The sequence below is a fragment of the Sinohyriopsis cumingii genome, chromosome 13, assembly GCF_028554795.1.
Source record: "Sinohyriopsis cumingii isolate HCF-2022 chromosome 13, ASM2855479v2, whole genome shotgun sequence".
NCBI classification, from domain to species: Eukaryota; Metazoa; Mollusca; class Bivalvia; order Unionida; family Unionidae; genus Sinohyriopsis; species Sinohyriopsis cumingii.
The window spans coordinates 68,161,140-68,185,775 of record NC_142973.1 but is presented as its reverse complement, the minus strand read 5'-3'; the positions used below and the strand labels follow the sequence as shown (position 1 = coordinate 68,185,775).

The following is a 24,636-nucleotide window of genomic DNA, read 5'->3' as shown; positions in this document are numbered from 1 at the left end:
ATTAGAAATTATTATTTAGCTTTGAAGGCAAAAATGGATATTTGAGATTTATATAAAAATGACTGATAAAACCCTCCAGTTTCAATGTATTTAAATTTTTAATGTTGTTTTTGATAACTCCAGAGATCCAGCTATGATAAACGAACAGGCCCTAGAGGTGACCTCCTTTCCACCCGAATGTAATATTCTAATGCTAAAATTGTGTTTGAATCTTCTCTCCCCGCCCCCCCCCCCCCCGGTTTTGTACTGTGTTTTTCTTTTTGTCGTTCTTTAATAAAATTAACAATAAAGGACATTTTTTCTTTCTGATAGGAATGTAATTGTTTAGATTACCGTTGTCAGGTCTCCATTCGTTCCGAAACCGATTTGAACTCCGGTCTTCAGGCATTTCACCGTATGGCTGGTTTCCTCACCCATTTGGAAAGTTTGATAGGATCTTTGCCAATGATCGATATTTTGTGTCCTTGCATTGTGTGAAACTTGTGCTATAGCTATTGTCAAAAAGTGCCTTCATGATTTTGATACGTGCATATGTATGTCAGGACTGGCATTTCCTTTGATCAAAATATGTTATAGGTATCTTTATTTATCAATAAATAGGAAATAGGTCTAATGTACCCAGTTAAAAATTTGATGTGAAAAGTTATTTGTTATCTTGTACGTAGCACTGGCTAGGGCCAACAACAAAAAAAAAAAAAAAGGCTAATCCCGGCACGCGCTCACTGAAGAAAGCATGTAATAAAATTGTATAGCTATTGGATTATTTATATATTGTTTGTCCTTGCAGTGAGCGCCAGCCAGAACATGATCCCGGCTATATGCTCATTGTGAGCCCCCACCCCTTCCCCACCTCCCCTCCCCTCTTATATATGTGCATAATACAGAACGATTTACATGTTGCATTGTACGGGAAGAATGTTGCTTCTTGTATTGAATGTCTGTATGATAGGCTAAGTGTTTTTGACTTATATTTGTTAATATTAGCATGTTTTCCAATTTTATTTTTCAAGGTTGTAGATGATTTCGTTATGTCCTTAATTTCCGATCCTCTTTTTAAAGCCTTTCTACCTCTCCGTGATAACCTAGGCTCCTACCGCCCTCACCTTCTACGTGAGCCGTTCTACCTAGCCGTGATAACTTGGCCTCCTATGGTCCTAACCCCTTACTAAAGGAACATAACACCATAACGCATTGATAGCTTAGCCTCCTATCTTCTTCACCCATTACTTAAGGAGCATAACCTATTGTTTGCTGGTGTGTGTGTGTGTGTGTGTTTACAATCTTGTTGCCTGATAGGGTTAGGCTTGCGTTAGTATGCAAGTTTTCTATTTTTGTTAGATGTTACTTTTATTTTGTTACTGTATGAGAGGAATTGCTCGCCTCTTCTTTGGAGGTGGGGTTTTGTTTCCAGCATGTGATGGTGGAGATTAGACCCTACCATCCACCCTCCTAACGGGAATGAATACCCATCATCTTAACTTCAAGTGACTGTATTTCGTTCATCCTCCGTCGTAGGCGATCAAAGTCATTTATTTGAACTGATGTGGAAATGTTTCATTTAATTCAGAGTATCATCCCGTGATGTCATGTATTTTTTCATTCTTTAGTGATGTTATGTATTTTTTCATTCTTTAGTGATGTCATGTATTATTTCATTCTTTAGTGATGTTATGTATTTTTTCATTCTTTAGTGATGTCATGTATTTTTTCATTCTTTAGTGATGTTTGATAAATGTTAGTGTTTATTCAACATAGTTGCTTTGTTCAAAGAGAAAGAGTTTATTTCGTCCAATGTTGGTTCGTCTTTGTGACTGTTTTTCTTTTTATAGTCTCAGCATTATTTGTTGTTGCTGTTGTTTTGGTAGTGCCGTTTCGTCTCACTGTATTGTTATAGTGTTATTATTGTTTTTCCAAGCTTGTCTTGGTTTATTGTTAGTTTTTACTTGGTTTTGTAATTCTTTCTTTAGTTCAAGTTGTGGTCTTATTTTGGGGTTTTGATGATCGTAAACATGATTGTACTTGTCCAAGTTTGTCTAATGCAGCCCCTACATCATGAAAGTGTCAGCTTCTTCTATTTCAATAGCGTATTCTATTTCAATAGCGTCTTCTATTTCAATAGCGTTCTATAAATTTGTCCTCTTATGTAGAGTTTTCTTGCACTGCTGGGTTTTCATCCAAGTTTATGTCTGGGTCATGTTCCAGTGTCATACGAAGGTGAAATGTTTTATTTACGGGCTTCAATCCTTTGCTGTGTGTCCGTTTGTCTTCATCTGGGACATAGTCGATGGTGTATACAACCCATATACCAAGTTTTTAAACGAAAACCCATTATATGGCAAATTTCTTTACCACTTCTGTGTCTATAGTGACAAATCTTACCACCGTCATGTAATTTATAGAGGACTGGTTCTCAAACTTTATTTCGTGGATCACTTGAACATTGCTCAGGGTCTTTGCAGACCACGTAAAGGTCTTGCCTAATACTTATTATACCATTTGGTAGTTTTTGAAGCCTGAATGGAGCTCGCGGGTCACCAGAGGATGTTTACTTTTTTGATTAGATACAAGGAAATGTTTCACTATTGAAGTAGGATGTCTTCGCATTTCCACTTTGCGAGTAAATATTTACCTATATCTAACTCAAACGTACGTTTTCTTTTTATTAAATATTTTTAAAGACAAAAAAAATGTAGTAAATCTACATGTATTTCCTATATTTTGTGCCAGTGCAATTATAGGCTACATTACAACATCGACAAACAGAATTTGGGAAATTTTACTATAATTGTACGACCTCGACTGTTTACAAATAACAGTTCCAAAAATGAAGGAGATTTGTGTGTTCTTTAACACATTTCTTGCCTGAATTGATATAACGAACACGACTGGGGTAGAAACTGTAGAAACGTCATAGTGATGTCGCATCCGACAGATTTTCAGATCGTAACATCTATAAACAAAAGATGTTAATGACTGTGGGTTTACTTGGAAGAGATTTTTTATATATTTTATTTCTGGATTCAAATGTGAATGTTGGCAACCATGGTAATCTTGCTTTCTAGTGCCGTGACAGACGCTGTGCCAAAATTGAAAAATCTAACTTAATTTCAACTCATCTAGCTGTCCTAAGCCGTACAGACATTTTGTCTGTATGAATTGTGTCGAAAATATTTCATTAACTAAAATAATGTCAAAAGTTATTTCCTTGGTATGCAGTAAATTTTCTCTGCTTTTGTCAGTTTACAGTTTACGACTGCCAATTCCTGTGTCATACTGATCTGAATATAGAATAAATATTTAAGTTGAAAGAGAATATGCTAAAACTGAATTTGTTAATAATGTATGCTTTAACTCACAAAGTGCAGTCTTGCACTGAATACTCCACACAAATGGGACCTATTTTTGTGTCAATTTGAACAGACTCCTCACAAATGGTACTTATTTTGTGTGTCATTTTGAACAGACTCCACACAAATGGGACTTATTTTTGTGTAAGTTTGAACAGACTCAACACAAATGGGACCTGTTTTGTGCGTCAATCTGAACAGAATCCACACAAATGGGACCTATTTTTGTGCAAATTTGAACAGACTCCTCACAAATAGGACCTATTTTTGTGTAAATGTGAACAGACTCCTCACAAATGGTACTTATTTTGTGTGTCAGTTTGAACAGACTCCACACAAATGGGACTTATTTTGTGTAAGTTTGAACAGACTCAACACAAATGGGACCTGTTTTGTGCGTCAATCTGAACAGAATTCACACAAATGGGACCTATTTTTGTGCAAATTTGAACAGACTCCTCACAAATGGGACCTATTTTTGTGTAAATGTGAACAGACTCCTCACAAATGGTACTTATTTTGTGTGTCAGTTTGAACAGACTCCACACAAATGGGACTTATTTTTGTGTAAATTTTAACAGACTCAACACAAATGGGACCTGTTTTGTGCGTCAATCTGAAAAGAATCCACACAAATGGGACCTATTTTTGTACAAATTTGAACAGACTCCACACAAATGGGACTTATTTTTTGTGTCGATTTGAACACATGTGCAGCGCGTTTTGAAAGGCTTTTAATAAATTTTCTACAGTATGAAGTAAAACCAAGAAATTTTTTGAACTTCTGCCAAATTTTGGAATGTTGGACAATTTTTTTTACGCACACGAATTAGGATGGATTAGTTTTCTATCCCTTTGTATGAAATGAAATGCCTTAGACTCTTGATCTAGAATCAATATCCGGATTTGTCTCTTTAAGTTTTTCCAATATGGATATAAGTCACTACAGTGTATTCTTCGTGTGTATTAATAAGCACAATACACTCGTCTAGATAAACGAGACAAATGTTCCATTTTAAAGTAACTAAAAATGTTGCAGACGCCTTTTCAGAAGTGACACATCAAAAATGGCATTATCTTCAATCGGTAACGAAAACTGTTTATTTTGTACCATAAATGTCCATTTGTATTTGCCCCAATATCCACTGATCAGGTAAATCATTTAAAATATTTTTGATGCAGCCAAAGCATACAAGTTTTAATTTTTGATGTAGCCAAAGCATACAAGTTTTAATTTTTGATGCAGCCAAAGCATACAAGTTTTAATTTTTGATGTAGCCAAAGCATACAAGTTTTAATTTTTGATGCAGCCAAAGCATACAAGTTGTACGAATTCCAAGCAAAGCATGTGCATCTTTCTTGTTTATATATTTCAGCTTCCAGTAATTTACACAGAATTTTGTATCAAAAAGATTAAGAACACTTGGGCGGCCAAGGATTAAAATTTTTATTAATTCCTTGATTAACTTGTGATTGACATACTCCTGATTTTTTTAAGTTACATTCCTCTCTCTCTCTCTCTCTTTTCTGTCTGTCTGTCTGTATGTCTCTCTACCTGTCTGTCTGTCTGTCTGTCTCTCTCTTTAATGGGCTCAGCGTTTCCTGCATAAATCTTATTTGTATTATTGAAGAAGAGCCTAAATTATAAGAGCATGTTGAAATAACCTCCTGAAAATCAATTATATAGTTTTAATAAAACAATTTTCTCTCTCTCTGGAACAGAGCGAAGATCAACATTCATTTAATTCACAATATACTCTCGTTTCCTGTCATGCCCCACTGCTGTTGATGCTTCCACTTTTTTGATACTCTCATTTTGGGAAAATAAGGTCATTGTCTAATTCTACGAATTTTCCCATGTTTGTATATTTGAACTGACCCCCCATCCCCCACCCCCGAAGGGACTTTGCAGACTCTAGACTTTCATATCACCCATGCTTCCATCACAAATTATGGTCTGATCTATCGTTTTGAAGTGATTCGTTATGGTCTGATTTAGCGTTTTGAAGCGATTCGTTATTGTCTGATCTATCGTTTTGAAGTGATTCGTTTTGTCTGATTTAGCGTTTTGAAATGATTCCTTATGGTCTGAACTATCGTTTTGAAGTGATTTGTTATGGTCTGATCTATCGTTTTGGAGTGATTCGTTATGGTCTGATCTATCGTTTTGGAGTGATTCGTTGTGGTCTGATCTATCGTTTTGAAGTGATTCGTTATGGTCTGATCTATCGTTTTGGAGTGATTCGTTATGGTCTGATCTATCGTTTTGGAGTGATTCGTTATGGTCTGATTTAGCGTTTTGAAGTGATTCGTTATGGTCTGATCTATCGTTTTGGAGTGATTTGTTATGGTCTGATTTAGCGTTTTGAAGTGATTCGTTATGGTCTGATCTATCGTTTTGAAGTGATTCGTTATGGTCTGATCTATCGTTTTGAAGTGATTCGTTATGGTCTGATCTATCGTTTTGAAGTGATTCGTTATGGTCTGATCTATCGTTTTGGAGTGATTCGTTATGGTCTGATCTATCGTTTTGGAGTGATTCGTTATGGTCTGATTTAGCGTTTTGAAGTGATTCGTTATGGTCTGATCTATCGTTTTGGAGTGATTCGTTATGGTCTGATTTAGCGTTTTGAAGTGATTCGTTATGGTCTGATCTATCGTTTTGAAGTGATTCGTTATGGTCTGATCTATCGTTTTGGAGTGATTCGTTATGGTCTGATCTATCGTTTTGGAGTGATTCGTTATGGTCTGATTTAGCGTTTTGAAGTGATTCGTTATGGTCTGATCTATCGTTTTGGAGTGATTCGTTATGGTCTGATCTATCGTTTTGGAGTGATTTGTTATGGTCTGATCTATCGTTTTGGAGTGATTCGTTGTGGTCTGATCTATCGTTTTGAAGTGATTCGTTATGGTCTGATCTATCGTTTTGGAGTGATTCGTTATGGTCTGATCTATCGTTTTGGAGTGATTCGTTATGGTCTGATTTAGCGTTTTGAAGTGATTCGTTATGGTCTGATCTATCGTTTTGGAGTGATTCGTTATGGTCTGATTTAGCGTTTTGAAGTGATTCGTTATGGTCTGATCTATCGTTTTGAAGTGATTCGTTATGGTCTGATCTATCGTTTTAAAGTGATTCGTTATGGTCTGATCTATCGTTTTGGAGTGATTCGTTATGGTCTGATCTATCGTTTTGGAGTGATTCGTTATGGTCTGATTTAGCGTTTTGAAGTGATTCGTTATGGTCTGATCTATCGTTTTGGAGTGATTCGTTATGGTCTGATCTATCGTTTTGGAGTGATTTGTTATGGTCTGATCTATCGTTTTGGAGTGATTCGTTGTGGTCTGACTTAGCGTTTTGAAGTGATTCGTTATGGTCTGATCTATCGTTTTGGAGTGATTCGTTGTGGTCTGATTTAGCGTTTTGAAGTGATTCGTTATGGTCTGATCTATCGTTTTGAAGTGATTCGTTATGGTCTGATCTATCGTTTTGGAGTGATTCGTTATGGTCTGATCTATCGTTTTGAAGTGATTCGTTATGGTCTGATCTATCGTTTTGGAGTGATTCGTTATGGTCTGATCTATCGTTTTGAAATGATTCGTTATGGTCTGATCTATCGTTTTGAAGTGATTCGTTATGGTCTGATCTATCGTTTTGGAGTGATTCGTTATGGTCTGATCTATCGTTTTGAAATGATTCGTTATGGTCTGATCTATCGTTTTGAAGTGATTCGTTATGGTCTGATCTATCGTTTTGGAGTGATTCGTTATGGTCTGATCTATCGTTTTGAAGTGATTCGTTATGGTCTGATCTATCGTTTTGGAGTGATTCGTTATGGTCTGATTTAGCGTTTTGAAGTGATTCGTTGTGGTCTGATTTAGCGTTTTGAAGTGATTCGTTATGGTCTGATCTATCGTTTTGAAGTGATTCGTTATGGTCTGATCTATCGTTTTGGAGTGATTCGTTATGGTCTGATTTAGCGTTTTGAAGTGATTCGTTGTGGTCTGATTTAGCGTTTTGAAGTGATTCGTTATGGTCTGATCTATCGTTTTGAAGTGATTCGTTATGGTCTGATCTATCGTTTTGAAGTGATTCGTTATGGTCTGATCTATCGCTTTGGAGTGATTCGTTATGGTCTGATCTATCGTTTTGAAATGATTCGTTATGGTCTGATCTATCGTTTTGGAGTGATTCGTTATGGTCTGATCTATCGTTTTGAAGTGATTCGTTATGGTCTGATTTAGCGTTTTGAAATGATTCGTTATGGTCTGATCTATAGTTTTGAAGTGATTCGTTATTGTCTGATCTATCGTTTTGAAGTGATTCGTTATGGTCTGATCTATCGTTTTATAGTGATTCGTTATGGTCTGATCTATCGTTTTGGAGTGATTCGTTATGGTCTGATTTAGCGTTTTGAAGTGATTCGTTGTGGTCTGATTTAGCGTTTTGAAGTGATTCGTTATGGTCTCATCTATCGTTTTGAAGTGATTCGTTATGGTCTGATCTATCGTTTTGAAGTGATTCGTTATGGTCTGATCTATCGTTTTGGAGTGATTCGTTATGGTCTGATCTATCGTTTTGAAGTGATTCGTTATGGTCTGATCTATCGGTTTGAAATGATTCGTTATGGTCTGATCTATCGTTTTGGAGTGATTCGTTATGGTCTGATTTAGCGTTTTGAAGTGATTCGTTGTGGTCTGATTTAGCGTTTTGAAATGATTCGTTATGGTCTGATCTATAGTTTTGAAGTGATTTGTTATTGTCTGATCTATCGTTTTGAAGTGATTCGTTATGGTCTGATCTATCGTTTTGGAGTGATTCGTTATGGTCTGATTTAGCGTTTTGAAGTGATTCTTTGTGGTCTGATTTAGCGTTTTGAAGTGATTCGTTATGGTCTGATCTATCGTTTTGAAGTGTTTCGTTATGGTCTGATCTATCGTTTTGAAGTGATTCGTTATGGTCTGATCTATCGTTTTGGAGTGATTCGTTATGGTCTGATTTAGCGTTTTGAAATGATTCGTTATGGTCTGATTTAGCGTTTTGAAATGATTCGTTATGGTCTGATCTATAGTTTTGAAGTGATTCGTTATCGTCTGATCTATCGTTTTGAAGTGATTCGTTATGGTCTGATCTATCGTTTTGAAGTGATTCGTTATGGTCTGATCTATCGTTTTGGAGTGATCCGTTATGGTCTGATTTAGCGTTTTGAAGTGATTCGTTGTGGTCTGATTTAGCGTTTTGAAGTGATTCGTTATGGTCTAATCTATCGTTTTGAAGTGATTCGTTATGGTCTGATCTATCGTTTTGAAGTGATTCGTTATGGTCTGATCTATCGTTTTGGAGTGATTCGTTATGGTCTGATCTATCGTTTTGGAGTGATTCGTTATGGTCTGATCTATCGTTTTGGAGTGATTCGTTATGGTCTGATCTATCGTTTTGGAGTGATTCGTTATGGTCTGATCTATCGTTTTGGAGTGATTCGTTATGGTCTGATCTATCGTTTTGAAATGATTCGTTATGGTCTGATCTATCGTTTTGAAGTGATTCGTTATGGTCTGATCTATCGTTTTGAAGTGATTCGTTATGGTCTGATCTTTCGTTTTGAAGTGATTCGTTACGGTCTGATTTAGCGTTTTGAAATGATTCGTTATGGTCTGATCTATCGTTTTGGAGTGATTCGTTATGGTCTGATCTATCGTTTTGAAGTGATTCGTTATGGTCTGGTCTATCGTTTTGAAATGATTCGTTATGGTCTGATCTATAGTTTTGGAGTGATTCGTTATGGCCTGATCTAGCGTTTTGATGTTACTCAAGACTGTTAAAGGACTGAAATTACATCAATAAAACAATGTCTCTATTTTTGTTCACTTACAACTAGGATAAGCTCTCAAAAGATTCTTTTTCCTAAAACATAACTTACATTATTAACCAATCCTGGTATGCCAAACCCATATATACTCTCTTTTATGTTCACCAATTTCCAGGCTGGTTCCTATTTTTACAAATCATTAGTACCGTGTATCATCCATCAACTTCCACTCAGTTCCAGTATTAAAGGTTGTTGCCCTTGTTGAGTCCAACCCTCTACCTCTTCACCTCTTCTTTCCCCTTCTCACATAAAGTGGGGCAGTCTATCTTCTTTTTTTCTTTCATGAGAGCGTGGGGGAGGAGACGGGAGTGGATCGTAAGGTGTGTAAAAATTTCCCTCCATTCGTGCTTGGCGAAGGGGCGCGCTGTAGGGATTTTTTTTAAAAAACTGAAATTTTTATAGTTTTTCACCTCACCTTCGTGTAAGGGGGACAATTCGTGACAAAACGTATAATTAGAAGGGGGACGGAATGTGGTTGTCAGCTAACAAAATCTGTTCTCTGTGACAAAAAAGGGTCGCCATTGAAGAACATTGCTCGGGCGCATCGGTATGGGTGCTACTAAAGAACATTGCCACTCTCTGCCACTGAAGCGATCATAATTATCATAACAGCTAGGAATTCATTGGCGTGATATGAAGTAGCAGCAGTGATGCTTTTACCCCATTTCCTTACTATTTTGTGCACAGCCCTGTTAATTGTTAGCCTCATTTACGGCTGCTTCCCATTCTACTGCTAAGTTAAATTCTCAGTATTTCAGTACAAATCCCACGTGATCTCAGAACGTTGCACGGCTTTTTACTTCGTTTTCAATTGTCGAAATTTCTTTCATGAACCAAGATGAATATCATCATTAATATCAAGATCATATCAAGATGAAAAAATATATATATTAATATTAATATCAAGGTAATATCAAGATTAATATCAAGATAATATCAATATTAATATCTAGATTAATATCAAGATAATGTCAAGGTAATATCAAGATTAATATCAAGATTAATACAAAGATAATGTCAAGATTAATATCAAGATAATATCAAGATTGATATCAAGATAATATCAATATTAATGTCTAGAATAATATCAAGATAATGTCAAGGTAATATCAAGATTAATATCAAGATTAATACAAAGATAATGTCAAGATTAATATCAAGATAATATCAAAATTAATATCAAGATAATATCAATATTAATATCTAGATTAATATCAAGATAATGTCAAGGTAATATCAAGATTAATATCAAGATTAATACAAAGATAATGTCAAGATTAATATCAAGATAATATCAATATTAATATCTAGATTAATATCAAGATAATGTCAAGGTAATATCAAGATTAATATCAAGATTAATACAAAGATAATGTCAAGATTAATATCAAGATAATATCAATATTAATATGAAGATTAATATCACGATTAATATGAAGATTAATATAAAGATAATATCAATATTAATATCAAGATTAATACAAAAATTATGTCAAGATTAATATCAAGATTAATACCAAGATAATATCAAGATAATGTCAAGATTAATATCTAGATTAGTATCAAGACAATGTCAAGGTAATATCAAGATTAATATCAAGATTAATACAAAGATAATGTCAATATTAATATAAAGATAATATCAAGATTGATATCAAGATAATGTCAAGATTATTATGAAGATTAATATCACGATTAATATGAAGATTAATATAAAGATAATATCAATATTAATATCAAGATTAATACAAAAATTATATCAAGATTGATATCAAGATTAATATCAAGATAATATTAAGATTAATATAAATATCATATCAATATTAATATCAAAATTAATATCAAGATAATATAAAGATAATTTCAAAATTAATATCAAGATTAATACAAAGATAATATCAAGATTAATATCAAGATAATATCAAGATTAATATCAAGATTTATATCAAGATAATATCAATATTAATATCAAAATTAATATCAAGATAATATCAAGATTAATATCAAGATGAAATCAAGATTAACATGAAGATTAATAGCAAGATTATTACAAAGATAATGTCAAGTTTAATATCAAGATTAATATCAAGATAATATAACGATTAATATCAAGATTAATACCAAGATAACATCAAGATGAATCTATCTCAAGATAATGTCCAGATTAATATGAAGATTAATATCAAGATAATATCAAGATTAATACCAAGATTAATAACAAGATAATATCAAAATTAATATCAAGATAAATATCAAGACTAATATCAAGATAATGTCAAGATTAATATCAAGATGATTTGCATAATGATCAATGGATTTTATTCCTCGCATTTCGATTTCAGGTTACTCACGATATTGACAAGAACAACCATACCTTAGTCTTCACTTGTGCGAGTAAATTACACGCTTTCTCGTGCTTTTAGAAAATTATTTACCTCTCCAATCAGCCGGACATTCTAACGGGAAATGTATTTTATCTTTCTATATACGCAGTGATTGTACTGACGCTACTTCCTCTCATATGCTCGTAAGCCTTGAAGGAATGAACATAAAATTTTAATCAAATTTATATTAAAATCATAGATACCAAGTGTTTGCTTAAATAAATTCACATTCATATACATGTACTAGTAAATAACCATTGTTACTTTTCACAGCCTACACGCTTTAATTTTTATATATTTTTTTATATCAATCTACATTCCATTTGGAAGATGTGATCTTTCTTAAAAAGATTTAATTTAGAAAGAAAAAAACATTCATAATATGAAATCTGCATAATAAATTCTTTTTCTGAAATCCAAATATAGATCTAAAATCACTTTTAACATATTTTGTTAGTGCTCTACGTGACTGCGTCAGTTATAATAATTTATTGGAGGAAATAAAGTTTTTGTTGTTACAAGCTTTTATCTTCTCAAAATTACTGATAAAGAAATCGTATCAGAAGTAATATTCCAATAGCATTATGTATCAACTCAATTATATTCCAATAGCATTCTGTATAAAATCAATTATATTCCAATAGCATTCTGTATAAAATCAATTGTACTCCAACAGCATTCTGTATAAAATCAATTGTACTCCAACAGCATTCTGCACCAGCTCAATTATAGTCCAACAGCATTCTGCATCAGCTCAGTTATATTCCAGTAGTATTCTATATCAACTCAATTATATTCCAACAGCATTCTGTATCAAATCAATTATATTACAATAGCATTCTGCATCAGCTCAATTATAGTCCAATAGCATTCTGTATCAAATCAATTATAGTCCAATAGCATTCTGTATCAGCTCAGTTATATTCCAGTAGTATTCTATATCAACTCAGTTACATTCCAATAGCATTTTGTATCAATTCAATGATACTCTAATAGCATTCTGTATTCAACAATATTCCAATAGTATTCCGTATCAATTAAATGAGATTCCAATAGTATTATGTATCAATTTAATGATATTCCAATAGCAATCTGCATCAATTCAATGATATTCTAATAGTATTCTGTATCAGTTCAATGATATTCTAATAGTATTCTGCATCAATTCAATGATATTCCAATAGTATTCTGTATCAGTTCAATGATATTCAAAGTATCCTGTATCGATTCTTTGTAATGGCTCTCCTAGATGCAGTATTTATTGTAAGTTCACGTATTCTAGCAGAGGTGATCAACTTGAAGTGGTCAAGTTAAGAAGCTCGTTTGGAAACTACATGTTGTGCCAATAAAACATTGATGGGATACGCAGGAACTGTCTTAACATATCACCAAGAGGAACATATAAATGTGTCCTCTGAAGACAAGTGGCCCTTAAATGCAGATTTCTCCAACATATGCTGTATCAAATATGGAATCAGATATTGTGATCTCTTAAGATAAGTGTTCTTTTAGGAGAGACTGTCCTTCGTGCGGGATTGGCTGTTATTCCGGTCATGTACTTGCACAGAAACAGACAGACAGGCAGACAGACAGACACACAGAGTATATATTTATGTATATTTATGTATGAATGTACGTATATTTGACTAGGGTTTAACAGCACATCATCACAAATTCAGAGATAGATTTCGGAGTAAAGATTATGTGTATAAATGCAAGGGTAAAAACTGCTAAATGGTACGTGCAACCCTTCAAAATAAAAGTTAAAATCTAATAGAGTCGAAATTTTGTGACAGGAATAGTAAATAAAGATAAAGGTTAATATTTTAAGTTCTTAAACTAAGAGGGAGGGAGAGAGATTATATTTCCTGTCAAAGGGCAATTAAAATTAACCGATTAACCGTGGGTTGGTGTATAGGTTTATGTACAAGCAATAGCCTGAGGCACACACATAAACTTATCGTCGATCATTTAAAATCAGTAGTCACTTTAGGCCCTCACGTGCTACGGATGTAAAATGCCCATTTAAGGTCATTGTTTGGTGGGTTGTGATATTAAGAATTTATATATGTGGCCAAGATATATTCTGTTAGTTTATGAATTTCAGCTGTCCCACGTTATAATTATTATTATTAGTATTATTATTAGTATTATTAATGACAGAAAGAAGTACTTCATCACAGTGGAGTTAAAGATAACTGATTCGACAACATTATATGTGCGTTTAAACAGAATGAGTTTCTACTCTCCTTGAATTTCGCCATGTTACTCTTTAACTATGATGTGCAACATTTTAAGAACTTTTAAATTTTGCACACGAATATTTTTTTTTACATAACTCAATGACAGAGAAAACAAAAACGCGGGAAAACTGTTTCTGTCTCACCCGAGATTAAAATTATGTTAATCGTTAAATGAATACTTTGACATCTCACAAGAGCAGATTCTCTGTACTTGCATCAATTGCTTACTAAAATATTCATATCTAAATACAGATTAAGAGCGATTAAACAAACGCACCAATCGCATACATCAACACCAATTTCCCCCCGACCGAGCACATATCCCCTAATCGGGATCAAAAAAAGTCCCCGATGAAAGCATTCGCGCGCAGCACAAACACTCGCATATCGATCCACTATACCTAATTCTAATCCGAGTTCACACTCACTTTGAATTCCTACAATAAAAATCAAGGCATCTAGAGGTTATTATAGAGAAATATTATATATTATAGCGGAAAGCGCTATTCTTGGATCTTGAAAGAGGATGTGTGATAATATAAAGTGAATTTTACATATGGAGAAAGAATATCGTTTTGAACAAATATGTATCTCAGTTTTTTCTTTTCTCTTTAGATTCAACACTTAAATTGATTTTGCATATTTTTTTCTTTCTTTGCGTCATCATTTATCGTGTGTGTGTGTGTGTGTGTGTGTGTTTGCCTGTATTTAATTCGTTGGCTATTTCGCAAGTTTGTTTGCAAACAACATAGTTAAATCTGTACTTTTCGTTTTCTGTTGAATCATGGTTCTTCATAACTGAGAAAGATCCGTTTAACATTTTTCACACAGTTTGGTATAAATTCGTTGAACATTGATTTCGTAGCGTATTAGGTTCCCCAAATAAATGTCATATTGAGAGAGAAATTAGTATCATTTCTATATGTATATATTGATAAATGTGCACACACAAAAGCAAATAACAAACCCACCCACCCCCTCCAAAAAAAAGATAAAAAATAAAACAAGCCACTCTATACAAAACCTTTCAAAAACAAATAGTTTGAAAATGTTGAATGTCACTTTATAACGTTTTGCTTTATAAGAAAAATACATTGCACATTACATTTTATTTTCCGAAAACTTGTTGTTAATCATTCTTGTTATATACAACGTAATAAACCAAAACTTTTGGAAGATATTTTCGCGTGTTTTACACACTATAACGTTGTCCATATACCTTATATTTACATGTCATCATAATTTTTAATTTTCATTTAGTTTTTTACGTACTAATAAAAGAAAATCATAAAATTTAAATTCTGTGAAATTAAAACCAATATCTTTCATGTTCACCTTGGACATTTGTTTTTTTTTTTTTTAAATATGTTTTACCTATACATTCATCATAATGTATACAGTTTATGTGAAGCATCTTCAGAAAACGCACTAAAACATTACAATGATTGAATCACTGAGGCGGCTGATAACAAGTCAAAGTTGGAAACTGAAATAAAATTCTTATGTTCCAAAACTTTCATATGATACTTTTGTTCATAAATTAAAAAGTACCCCAAGAATTATGAGATATCAACCTTGCTCGTAATTTACAAGATTTTATAAATATTAAAACACTATAAACATATACGATCATATATTTTCACCTTGCTACACACCTGACGATATTGTAAATTCGGCATGAATAAAAATTAATCAATGAACAAATTTCTGTCAGTTTTCTTTTGTTTTCAAATTAAATGATGTAATGGGCTTAGATCTTTATATTTTGTTTAATATGATTTTGGCTTTCAATAATTTATTAGTTGACCGTATCTTTACAAATAAATTACTTTATATTTTGTTTAATATGATTTTGGCTTTCAATAATTTATTAGTTGACCGTATCTTTACAAATAAATTACTTTATTATAGCATCAAAATTAATATGTCCACGAGTTTAAAGTTGTTTCGCTAGTTTCGTCTTGTAACTGTCCTTTGGTACCTGAGGCATTAAACGATATCATGAGAACAGGTCTTTAAACTACCAATAACGGGGAATAATTTGTCTATTTTGAATAATCATCCAACAGTTAAGTACATTTTCTCTCACAGATTTAAAATTACCGTTATGGTCCATTGAATTTTATTGCACTAGTATTGATTAGTTTGACAGCTATGCATGTACTACCTGACGAAATTGGGGGGAGCGACCATGGCCGAAAGGCAGGTGAAAGGGTCCGTCGTTTAGCTTTACCCCAAGGGTCCGTCTACATGAATCTTTTGACACGAGTTGTCAATCTTGATGTATTAAACGTCCAAATTTATGGTCTTTCTCATATGAATTAATTTTAATGGTTGAAATTTACTTTCGTAGCTTTTAGCAAAGGCCTGCGACATAAACGTCATGCATATATTGCGCCTTACTGCTGAATAGTACATTTTAAAGTCGTTCTTACCGAAGACGGAAGCGAGTGTGTTTGAGGGTCAGCGGTAAAAGTCATTGCCCTTGTGTATTTCCTTAAAAGTCTGACCCGATGGTTCATACGGCAGAGGAAACGGAAATTTATCCATCAGACGGAATAGTTCCTGGTATGTGAATATTTTAAATCTAACTTTACCTGATTGTTGCAATATCGTTATTCATAGTTTTAACATAGTTAGTAAATACTGTCAGTACTTATACACATATAGAAGAAAAGTTGTCCCTTTGCATATAGTTTCGATTAGACTTTAGTAACGCCTTTAGTTGATTTAATTAGATTGCAGATCTTTGGTCTTTGACGTACTTTCTAGTGTCATAAGTATCACGTATCTTAATCCCCAGTAACATTTTATTTTTTCAAATTAAAAATAGTAGACGATCTTAATTTTGTAAATATGTCTGCTATAACTGCAATATTCTTCGGGACTGTTAATTTTCGTGTCATGTGCTCGCTTACTAGCACACAGTACAAACTGGGTCTAGAAAGATCATATAGACTTCTTGGATGGTTGAAACTAATTGCCAAAATCATTTGAACAATTGTATCTCGGATTCGGAAAAACGTTCCAAGTACAGGTATCGAACAATTTCAAAATTAAGTGACAGAGAATAGCAATTCCCTTGCAAAGTTTGTAAGAACATTTTGGTAATACTAAACTTGCCAGGTCTGGTCATTTCAGATATTGATAATTGCTTTGCAGGTACGCCATCTCATAGTTTATACCAATATTTCATTCCCATTATCGAAAAAAAAAACAGTTCTGTAACAATGTGATATATTAGACAGAATACTCTTTATTGGATTTTTTTTTAAAAAAGTGTTACTTCTTTATTTTGTACGATTTTTTTATTAGTTATTATTAGCAATTGAATGTGTTATCATATTCAATCCCTTTCCCTCCCCATTGTGATTTTTCAGTAACTGTATGCTTTATTATGGACTTTAAATGTTAAAAAACACACACGACTATAAATGGCCAACGTCGAAATTCCTCCTCCGTCGCGAAAAGAAAAAAAAAAAAAAGATGCAAAACCACTAACCTAGTTAAAGAACACCTGACGAACTGCACGCGATAGTCCTGACATACGAAAGTAAATAATTTAAAATGTGGCATGTATGATGAAAGTGACATGAAACGTCAATATTACTATGAAATTGACATTACATGTAAATACCGCTAGATTTCAACAATATTAATCCTCAAATTGTATCTAAAACGAAACCTGTAAAGTTTTTTTTTATTAGTTGTGTTTCCGTCCGCAAAAACATGAAATAACGCAAGAAGTTTTACAGAAGAAAAATAAGGACGAGATGATGTGTCGTAGTAATACTGAATCGCATCAATATAGTATAACATTGAATCGTATTAATACAGTGTAAAACTGAATCGCATCAATATAGTGTAATATTGAATCGTATTAATATAGTGTAATATTGAATCGTATTAATACAGTGTAATATTTAATCGTATTGATATTGTATAATATTGAGTCGTATTGATATTGTATATTGAGTCCTATTGATATTGTATAATATTGAATCGTATTAATATAGTGTAAATTTGAATCATATAAATACAGTGTAATATTGAATCGTATTAATACAGTGTAATATTGAATCGTATTAATACAGTATAATATTGAATCGTATTAATATAGTGTAATAATGGATCATATAAATACAGTGTAATATTGAATCGTAATAATATAGTGTAATATCTAAAACATCAGATCGTTTAATTTGTCTTTTGGGGACAAATCACGCATGGAATCGAAGGATAGTTTTGAAGAAAAATATGGAAAACTGATATTCTTGTTTGCTTCTCTCAGTCTTTATAAACACAAAGTTTTCTTTATATTTATTCTTTCAGATTTATAAAATTTTCAGCTAACTACATATATTTGATATAGTTATTTAAATTCAGTTAAATTTATTCTTTTGGGGGTCAATACCATTAGCACAATAGACAATATTTTGCATGTGGAATAAACGAAGATTGTAAACAGTTTCTGCAACCTTGTATATAATAACATAGGCAAAAGGGTTAATGCGTGCATTAATGATTGTATCTGAGTGATATCTTGCCATGTGTATAAATTTCAGCATGTATTAATGATATTAGCTGACTGACATTTGTCACGTGTATAAATTTCAGCATGTAATAATGTTATTACGTTAGTGACACTGTCACGTGTAAAAATAGCACTTATTTTCTGTTAGGCCGAAAATTACTAGATTTTACAAGTAAAACAGAAGTGATACATTCATTGAATTGAATTACGTGAAATAATTTCACTGCCGCGTCGATTACAAGATAAGCAAGAAGTTCGAAATTATTCTGAGATGCTTACATAGCTGTGTGGTAAAAATGGCTGCATTGCGTTAAACCGACTTCAGTTCAAAATCCAACAAGGTTCTAATAATTAATTTCGTATTAATATGTTACTTTACTTCTAATTCTTAAGGAGAATTCTGTACCTGTTTACATTTTATGTGTGAATAATCACAAAATATAGCAGAACATAAACGGTAAACCGTGGACATTGCGTGGAATTCAGTACTGCTTCTTCAATCTGTTATAAAGACTACTCAGTACATCTTGCTAGCCAATACGTTTGAGCAATAACATAAAAAGAAATTTTGCTTGCTACGAGCGAATAATGGATATATTTCATCTCGTGGGTGAAAAACAGTCTAAGTATTTCCACTCGTACCTTCGCCAATCGTGAAATAAATATGATCATGTATTAACAATATTAGCTGCGTTACATCCTGTCACGTGTATTAGTTTCAGCATGAAGTCGTGGTAATAGCCGACATATACATTGTTGCGTGTATAATTATCGGCAAGTATTAAAGATAATAGCTGAGTGATATATTGTTACGTGAATAATGTCAGCGTGTACTAATAATATTAGTTGAGTGACATATGTTCACGTGTATAAATATCAGATAGAGATATGTTTCAATGTTTCTATATTTTACAGATGTTTAAACTTTTGCATTACACTGCATACGAATCTGCACGGTTTGTTTAACACGCTATTATCATTGCTCTTGAACTAAATTACTTCTAAAACACATCAGGTTGTCGATTATAAACTTTGGTAATAAAATGAGATCTGGCGCATGAAAAAAATGCACGCACTTAAATAATTAATAACGTGTTTACTAATAGACAGCATCCGAGTAACATAGTGTGCGCTTTCTTGAATCTATAGTTATATTAAACCCACGTTACTAACGCTAATAAATTAGGAAGAAATAATTCAAATGAAATCTAAATTAAGAAGTACATGTACATCACCAAGTACACCAAAGCACAAAGGTGGTACAAAATTGAGATTTTACGGACAAAATTATTCTCATTCAGGTCAACAAGTATGTCTTTGTATTGATTGCTTGAAATACTGGCGGACGGACTATCGAACTGACTGAGAGAGTGATTGCTTGATTATTTGCACTAGATAAATAAATATGTAAATGGACAGCATCTCATTATTAGTAATGTATATAAAAACGGACATAGCCCTAGATATATAAACATAGACATATCCTTTGATATATAAACACAGGTATATCCACACGCACACGCACACACACACACACACACATCCATATATGTATGTATGTATGCATGTATATATATATATATATATATATATATATATATATATATATATATATATATACACACACACACACACACACACACACAACACAGGCATATCCCTAGATATATCAATACAGATGGATAGTAATGCTCTCTTCTATGACAGAAGCGTGAAAACAGTCACAAAGGTTTATATAACAAAACAATTGTTCTGCTGCTGTACTCTGGCTCTTCAAACCTATCTACTTTGTCCTAACACTTGTTCTGGCTACTAGGTTCTCTCCATTCAGTAATATATACGTTGTTTCAACGCTTGTCCCAACTATGGAACTCTCCCCTTCAATCCTATCTCCATTATCCCAACACTTGTCCCGGCTACTAGGCTCTCTCAATTCAGTACTATATACGTTGTTTCAACGCTTGTCCCAACTATGGAACTCTCCCCTTCAATCCTATCTATATTATCCCAAGTCTTGTCCCGGCTACTAAATTCTCCCCCTTCAATCGTATTTACACCGTCCTAACACTTGTCTTGGCTACTGAACTCTCCTTCTCCAATCAAATATTCATTGTGCACATCCAAGGTTTGAGGGCTATAATTAGAGATTTATACGCTTATTCAAGCCATTTCGCACAGTATGAAACACATTTTCGTGTGCACGGCCGCACCTATTTATTGAGCTGCTTAGTCCCCATACTTTCCGAAAGTGAGGCGGTGCTCGTGATAGGCGTTAGTCAAACAACTGGAACGAATATATCTAGCACATTCGAAGAATGAGGAGGGTGTGTATGTTTTTTTTAAAAAAAAAATGAACGTAGCTTTAACAATGTTAATCATATCGCTACGATGTCTGCAGTATGGCAGTTTATAGTGATGTCTAGCGCTGGGACATCATACTGCAGACATTTATCATTATGTCCCACCAAGTCACATAATCCTGGCAAAAGGCTGACTAGTCCTAACGCTAATCTCTTACTGCTGATCGTCAAGTAAGGCAGCTGCTTGTCTCAGCCGGATTCGAAACCTCGACCTCCTGCATCTGAGGCGGGCTCTTTAACTACTTAGGCCACCGGAGCGGTCGATGGGGAGAGTCAACTAAGATATTGTTCATAAATTTTCGAAGATTTTTTTTACCATAAATGATTTGATATATTATGATTATTAGAGCGGTGTTTAAAGAATCTAGCAGACACAATTTCGAACAAAATTGTATACGTTATGAGTATTAGTCAGTGGCCGCGCGAAGGAGGGTGGGGCTATGAGGGTGCAGCTGCCCCCGGGTTGCAGATGAAAGGGATGTTGTCGGAAGCTTCTTTGTTATTTGAGGTTTATTTTATATGGTATTTTACCTTCACCTTAGGTTAACAGGGGCAATCTTTCACACAACTTATATTTAGGAGGGTTGGGTCTGGTAGAGGAGAGACACTGGCAACTGGCAAAGCACAGTTCACAGTATCAAAGTAGGGGTGCCGCTTAAAGGCATTGCTCTAAGGTGTTTCGAACCCTCGCGTTGTAACTGTACACCAGTGGGTAAAGAAGAATCTAAAAGACACAATCTGAAGCTAAGTTTGATACATTATGATATTATTAGGCTGTGTATGAAGAACCTAATAGTCACGATATCGAACTAAATTTGATACATTATGACATTATTAGGCTGTGTATGAAGAACCCAATAGTCACGATATCGAACTAAATTTGATACATAATGATAATATTAGGCTATGTATGAAGAACCTAATAGTCACGATATCGAACTAAATTTGATACGTTATGACATTATTAGTTGTGTATGAAGAGCCTAATAGTCACGATATCGAACTACATTTTATACGTTATGACATTATTAGGCCATGTGTGAAAAGAACCTAATAGTCACGATATCGAACTAAATTTGATAATTTATGACATTATTAGACTGTGTATGAAGAACATAATAGTCAGAGATCGAACTAAATCTGATACGTTACGATATTATTAAGCTGTGTTTGAAGAACCTAATAGTAACGATATCAAATAAAATTTGATACATTATCATATTATTAGGCTATGTATCAAAAATCCAACAGACAGGATCTCGAACTAATTATGTGTCTATTTGGAAGTATGGATGTTAAAGCCAAAATAGAAAATTTAACAATCAACTAGACTAATGGGGAATTATTTCCTTTCTTTGTACTAATCGTCGGCTCATCATATCTTTCATTGCACACCTACATCCTCTGCTTATTTCCAACCAGCAGAAGGTAAAATAAGTTTTAAAAAATTAAATATAATTAACAAGCACAAGAAGTAAATATCAAAATGTCATAAGCTATGTACAACCAATCCTTCATAAAGTAATAACGGCCAAAATCAAATAACATCATATCATGCAAGCAAAAATGGAAATGAAAATTACGCACCAGATAATAATGCTCCATGAATTAGTAAGTGCAGATGCATAGTGGAAGGCAGATCTAAAGACTTGTACAAGACCGCGTAAAAAATGAATCTGGAGTTTGACGAAACCATTATACAAAATTCAAAGCTCCTAAATGAATGATCGGAATTCATTTTAGCTAAAGACATATTTTTTCACAACTTATATTTTTTTCTTCTTCAGGCACAGATTTAGATGAAATTAGTCTGTCTGGATGTGACTTTGACCTGGAGGAATTATACGACAGTGTTGACTTTATCCATGACAATCTTAGTATGCCATCGGCAAGCCCAGCCTACAGTAACGTAAGTCACAGTTCTATCTCTCTATCTACCTGTCTGTATATTTGTATGTATGTATGTATGTATGTATGTATGTATGTATGTATGTATGTATGTATGTACGTACGTACGTACGTACGTACGTATGTATGTATGTATGTATGTATGTATGTATGTATGTATGTATGTATGTTTACTACATTTTTTAAAAAGGAGTATGAATACATATTCCTGTTTTGTTCTGAGTCAGCGGAAAGAATGAGTTTGATACGGCGTAAGGATACCTCAAGGCCGTCAGGATGAAACGTATTCATAGCTGTATGAAATGAGTTCTTTCACCGACTCATAACAAAACATGAATGCGATTTTGTATTTATTAGCATAACCCATCATTTACGTTTTCTCAATATTTTAGCTGTACCATACAAATGATATTTGAAATTAATCTGAATGTATACTGACTGACTATTTGCATTATAGACGCTTTCGCCCATAGGGCATGCGCGTCTGGTTAAGATCCGAAACGGACTATTTAATTATTCCTGGGGGAAGGAATTTGAGACTCATTCCCCAGGCATTACTGTGCAAAAATAGAATTATTTAATTAAGCCAGCAGATCTGGGTCAATATGACTGGCTTCATAGACCCTGGTGACCTGAATGTAAGACTGTAGACGAATGGGAATAGACCCAACATACGCACTCATGTTTAAAAAATAATTAATTCAGTCTGCCATCAGCTGAGCTGGGTGTCAACCAAAGCAGTATGTGATGCCAGTAGCGATCGGTCGCCACTATGACGTCACATCGGGACACCCAGGTTTAGACAGGTGGTAATGGTACCATATTTCCGTCGTGGTACAGAAGTCCGGTAGAGGCAAAGGAGGAGAGGTACCCGGAAAAAAAGAGCGCCAACGACACAGACCCCTCAAACGACAGCCCGTACTTAATCAAATTTAGTCCAGTTATTTTAATAGACAATAAAAATCTAAATAATGTCTAAGCCACCTGTGCAATTAGATCAAATCGAACGAGTCTTAAAAAATTTCCTACGTCTTAACAAATCTAATAATTCTAGTACATAGTATACATTATAAGTGCCCTACAAATTTTAGTACATAGTATACATTATAAGTGCCCTACAAATTTAGAATTGCTAATATGTCTAAGCGACATAAAAAAAAAAGGTTTTGGTCACTATTAGGTAAAATAATTTTTTAATTTTGAAGCGGTGGATGAAAGGATCAAATCAGTGTGTAGGTTTTATCGAATTGGGATACCAAGCCAAAATGGTTCCCTTTATAAGAGGCTTCCCTTTATAAGAGGCAACTTTGTAGCAGTTCTCGTAGCCCCATGTTTCTGCCGCCGTGTGCTGTTCCTCATATTTTTCTGTGGGAAATGCCTCATACCCGGACATTTGTGACAACTCGACTGCGTAGTCCACAAGGAGAGTAAGCGGGTATTCCTGGTAGGCTTTTGGATAGTACTGCGAGAGGATACGCTGTGCAAATAGCCATTGCTGGGGGGGGGGGGGGTCGGTTTCTTCTTCGTTCTAAATGACATCCACGCCTTGTACTTGATAGAACTAATAAAGTTCTTTGCCTTTTTGGGGTCACTTAGGGTTTCCTGTATTCCTAACTCTTCATAGCGTTGTCCAAGCGTGTCCACCTCTCCATTTCCCTCATTAGAGTTTTCTTCTTCCGATACTGCTACTTCTTCTGAGTTCTGGTCTTCTAGTTCTGGTGGTATCTCAGTTTCAGTGGTAGCATTGTTTGTGGCTATATCCGTCTGAGTTTCTGCATCCTTCATTTTTTTCCTGCTGAGTACTGGTCTGGGTGAATGAGGTTGTAATTCCAAGCATTTGGGGAGCCTTAATCGGGTGTGGGTGTCCATGTATACTACCTAAGTTGTTAACCAGAGTAACGGAGTGGTTAGCCACCGTAGTGTGGGCAGGTCTGCTTCTCTGGTTACGTTTCCTATTGCTATTTTACCTGTTGGCTATACAATAGTCTCCCTC

At 34.0% G+C, this 24,636-nt stretch overlaps 1 protein-coding gene across 4 annotated transcripts in view; it reads left to right on the top strand.

The window, feature by feature from the left end:
• Positions 1-24,636, top strand: part of LOC149785783 (ETS-related transcription factor Elf-3-like) — a 58,639-nt gene that overhangs the window by 23,209 nt on the left and 10,794 nt on the right. For 3 of the 4 annotated variants that reach the window (XM_089979702.1, XM_089979701.1, XM_089979699.1), the window contains one exon: positions 22,523-22,644. In XM_089979702.1, the coding sequence (XP_089835828.1) occupies positions 22,615-22,644 (30 nt within the window). In that variant the 5' untranslated portion in view covers positions 22,523-22,614. Of the gene's footprint in view, positions 1-16,194; positions 16,410-22,522; positions 22,645-24,636 lie in introns of all 4 variants that reach the window. The other variant, XM_089979700.1, reaches the window with a different exon arrangement.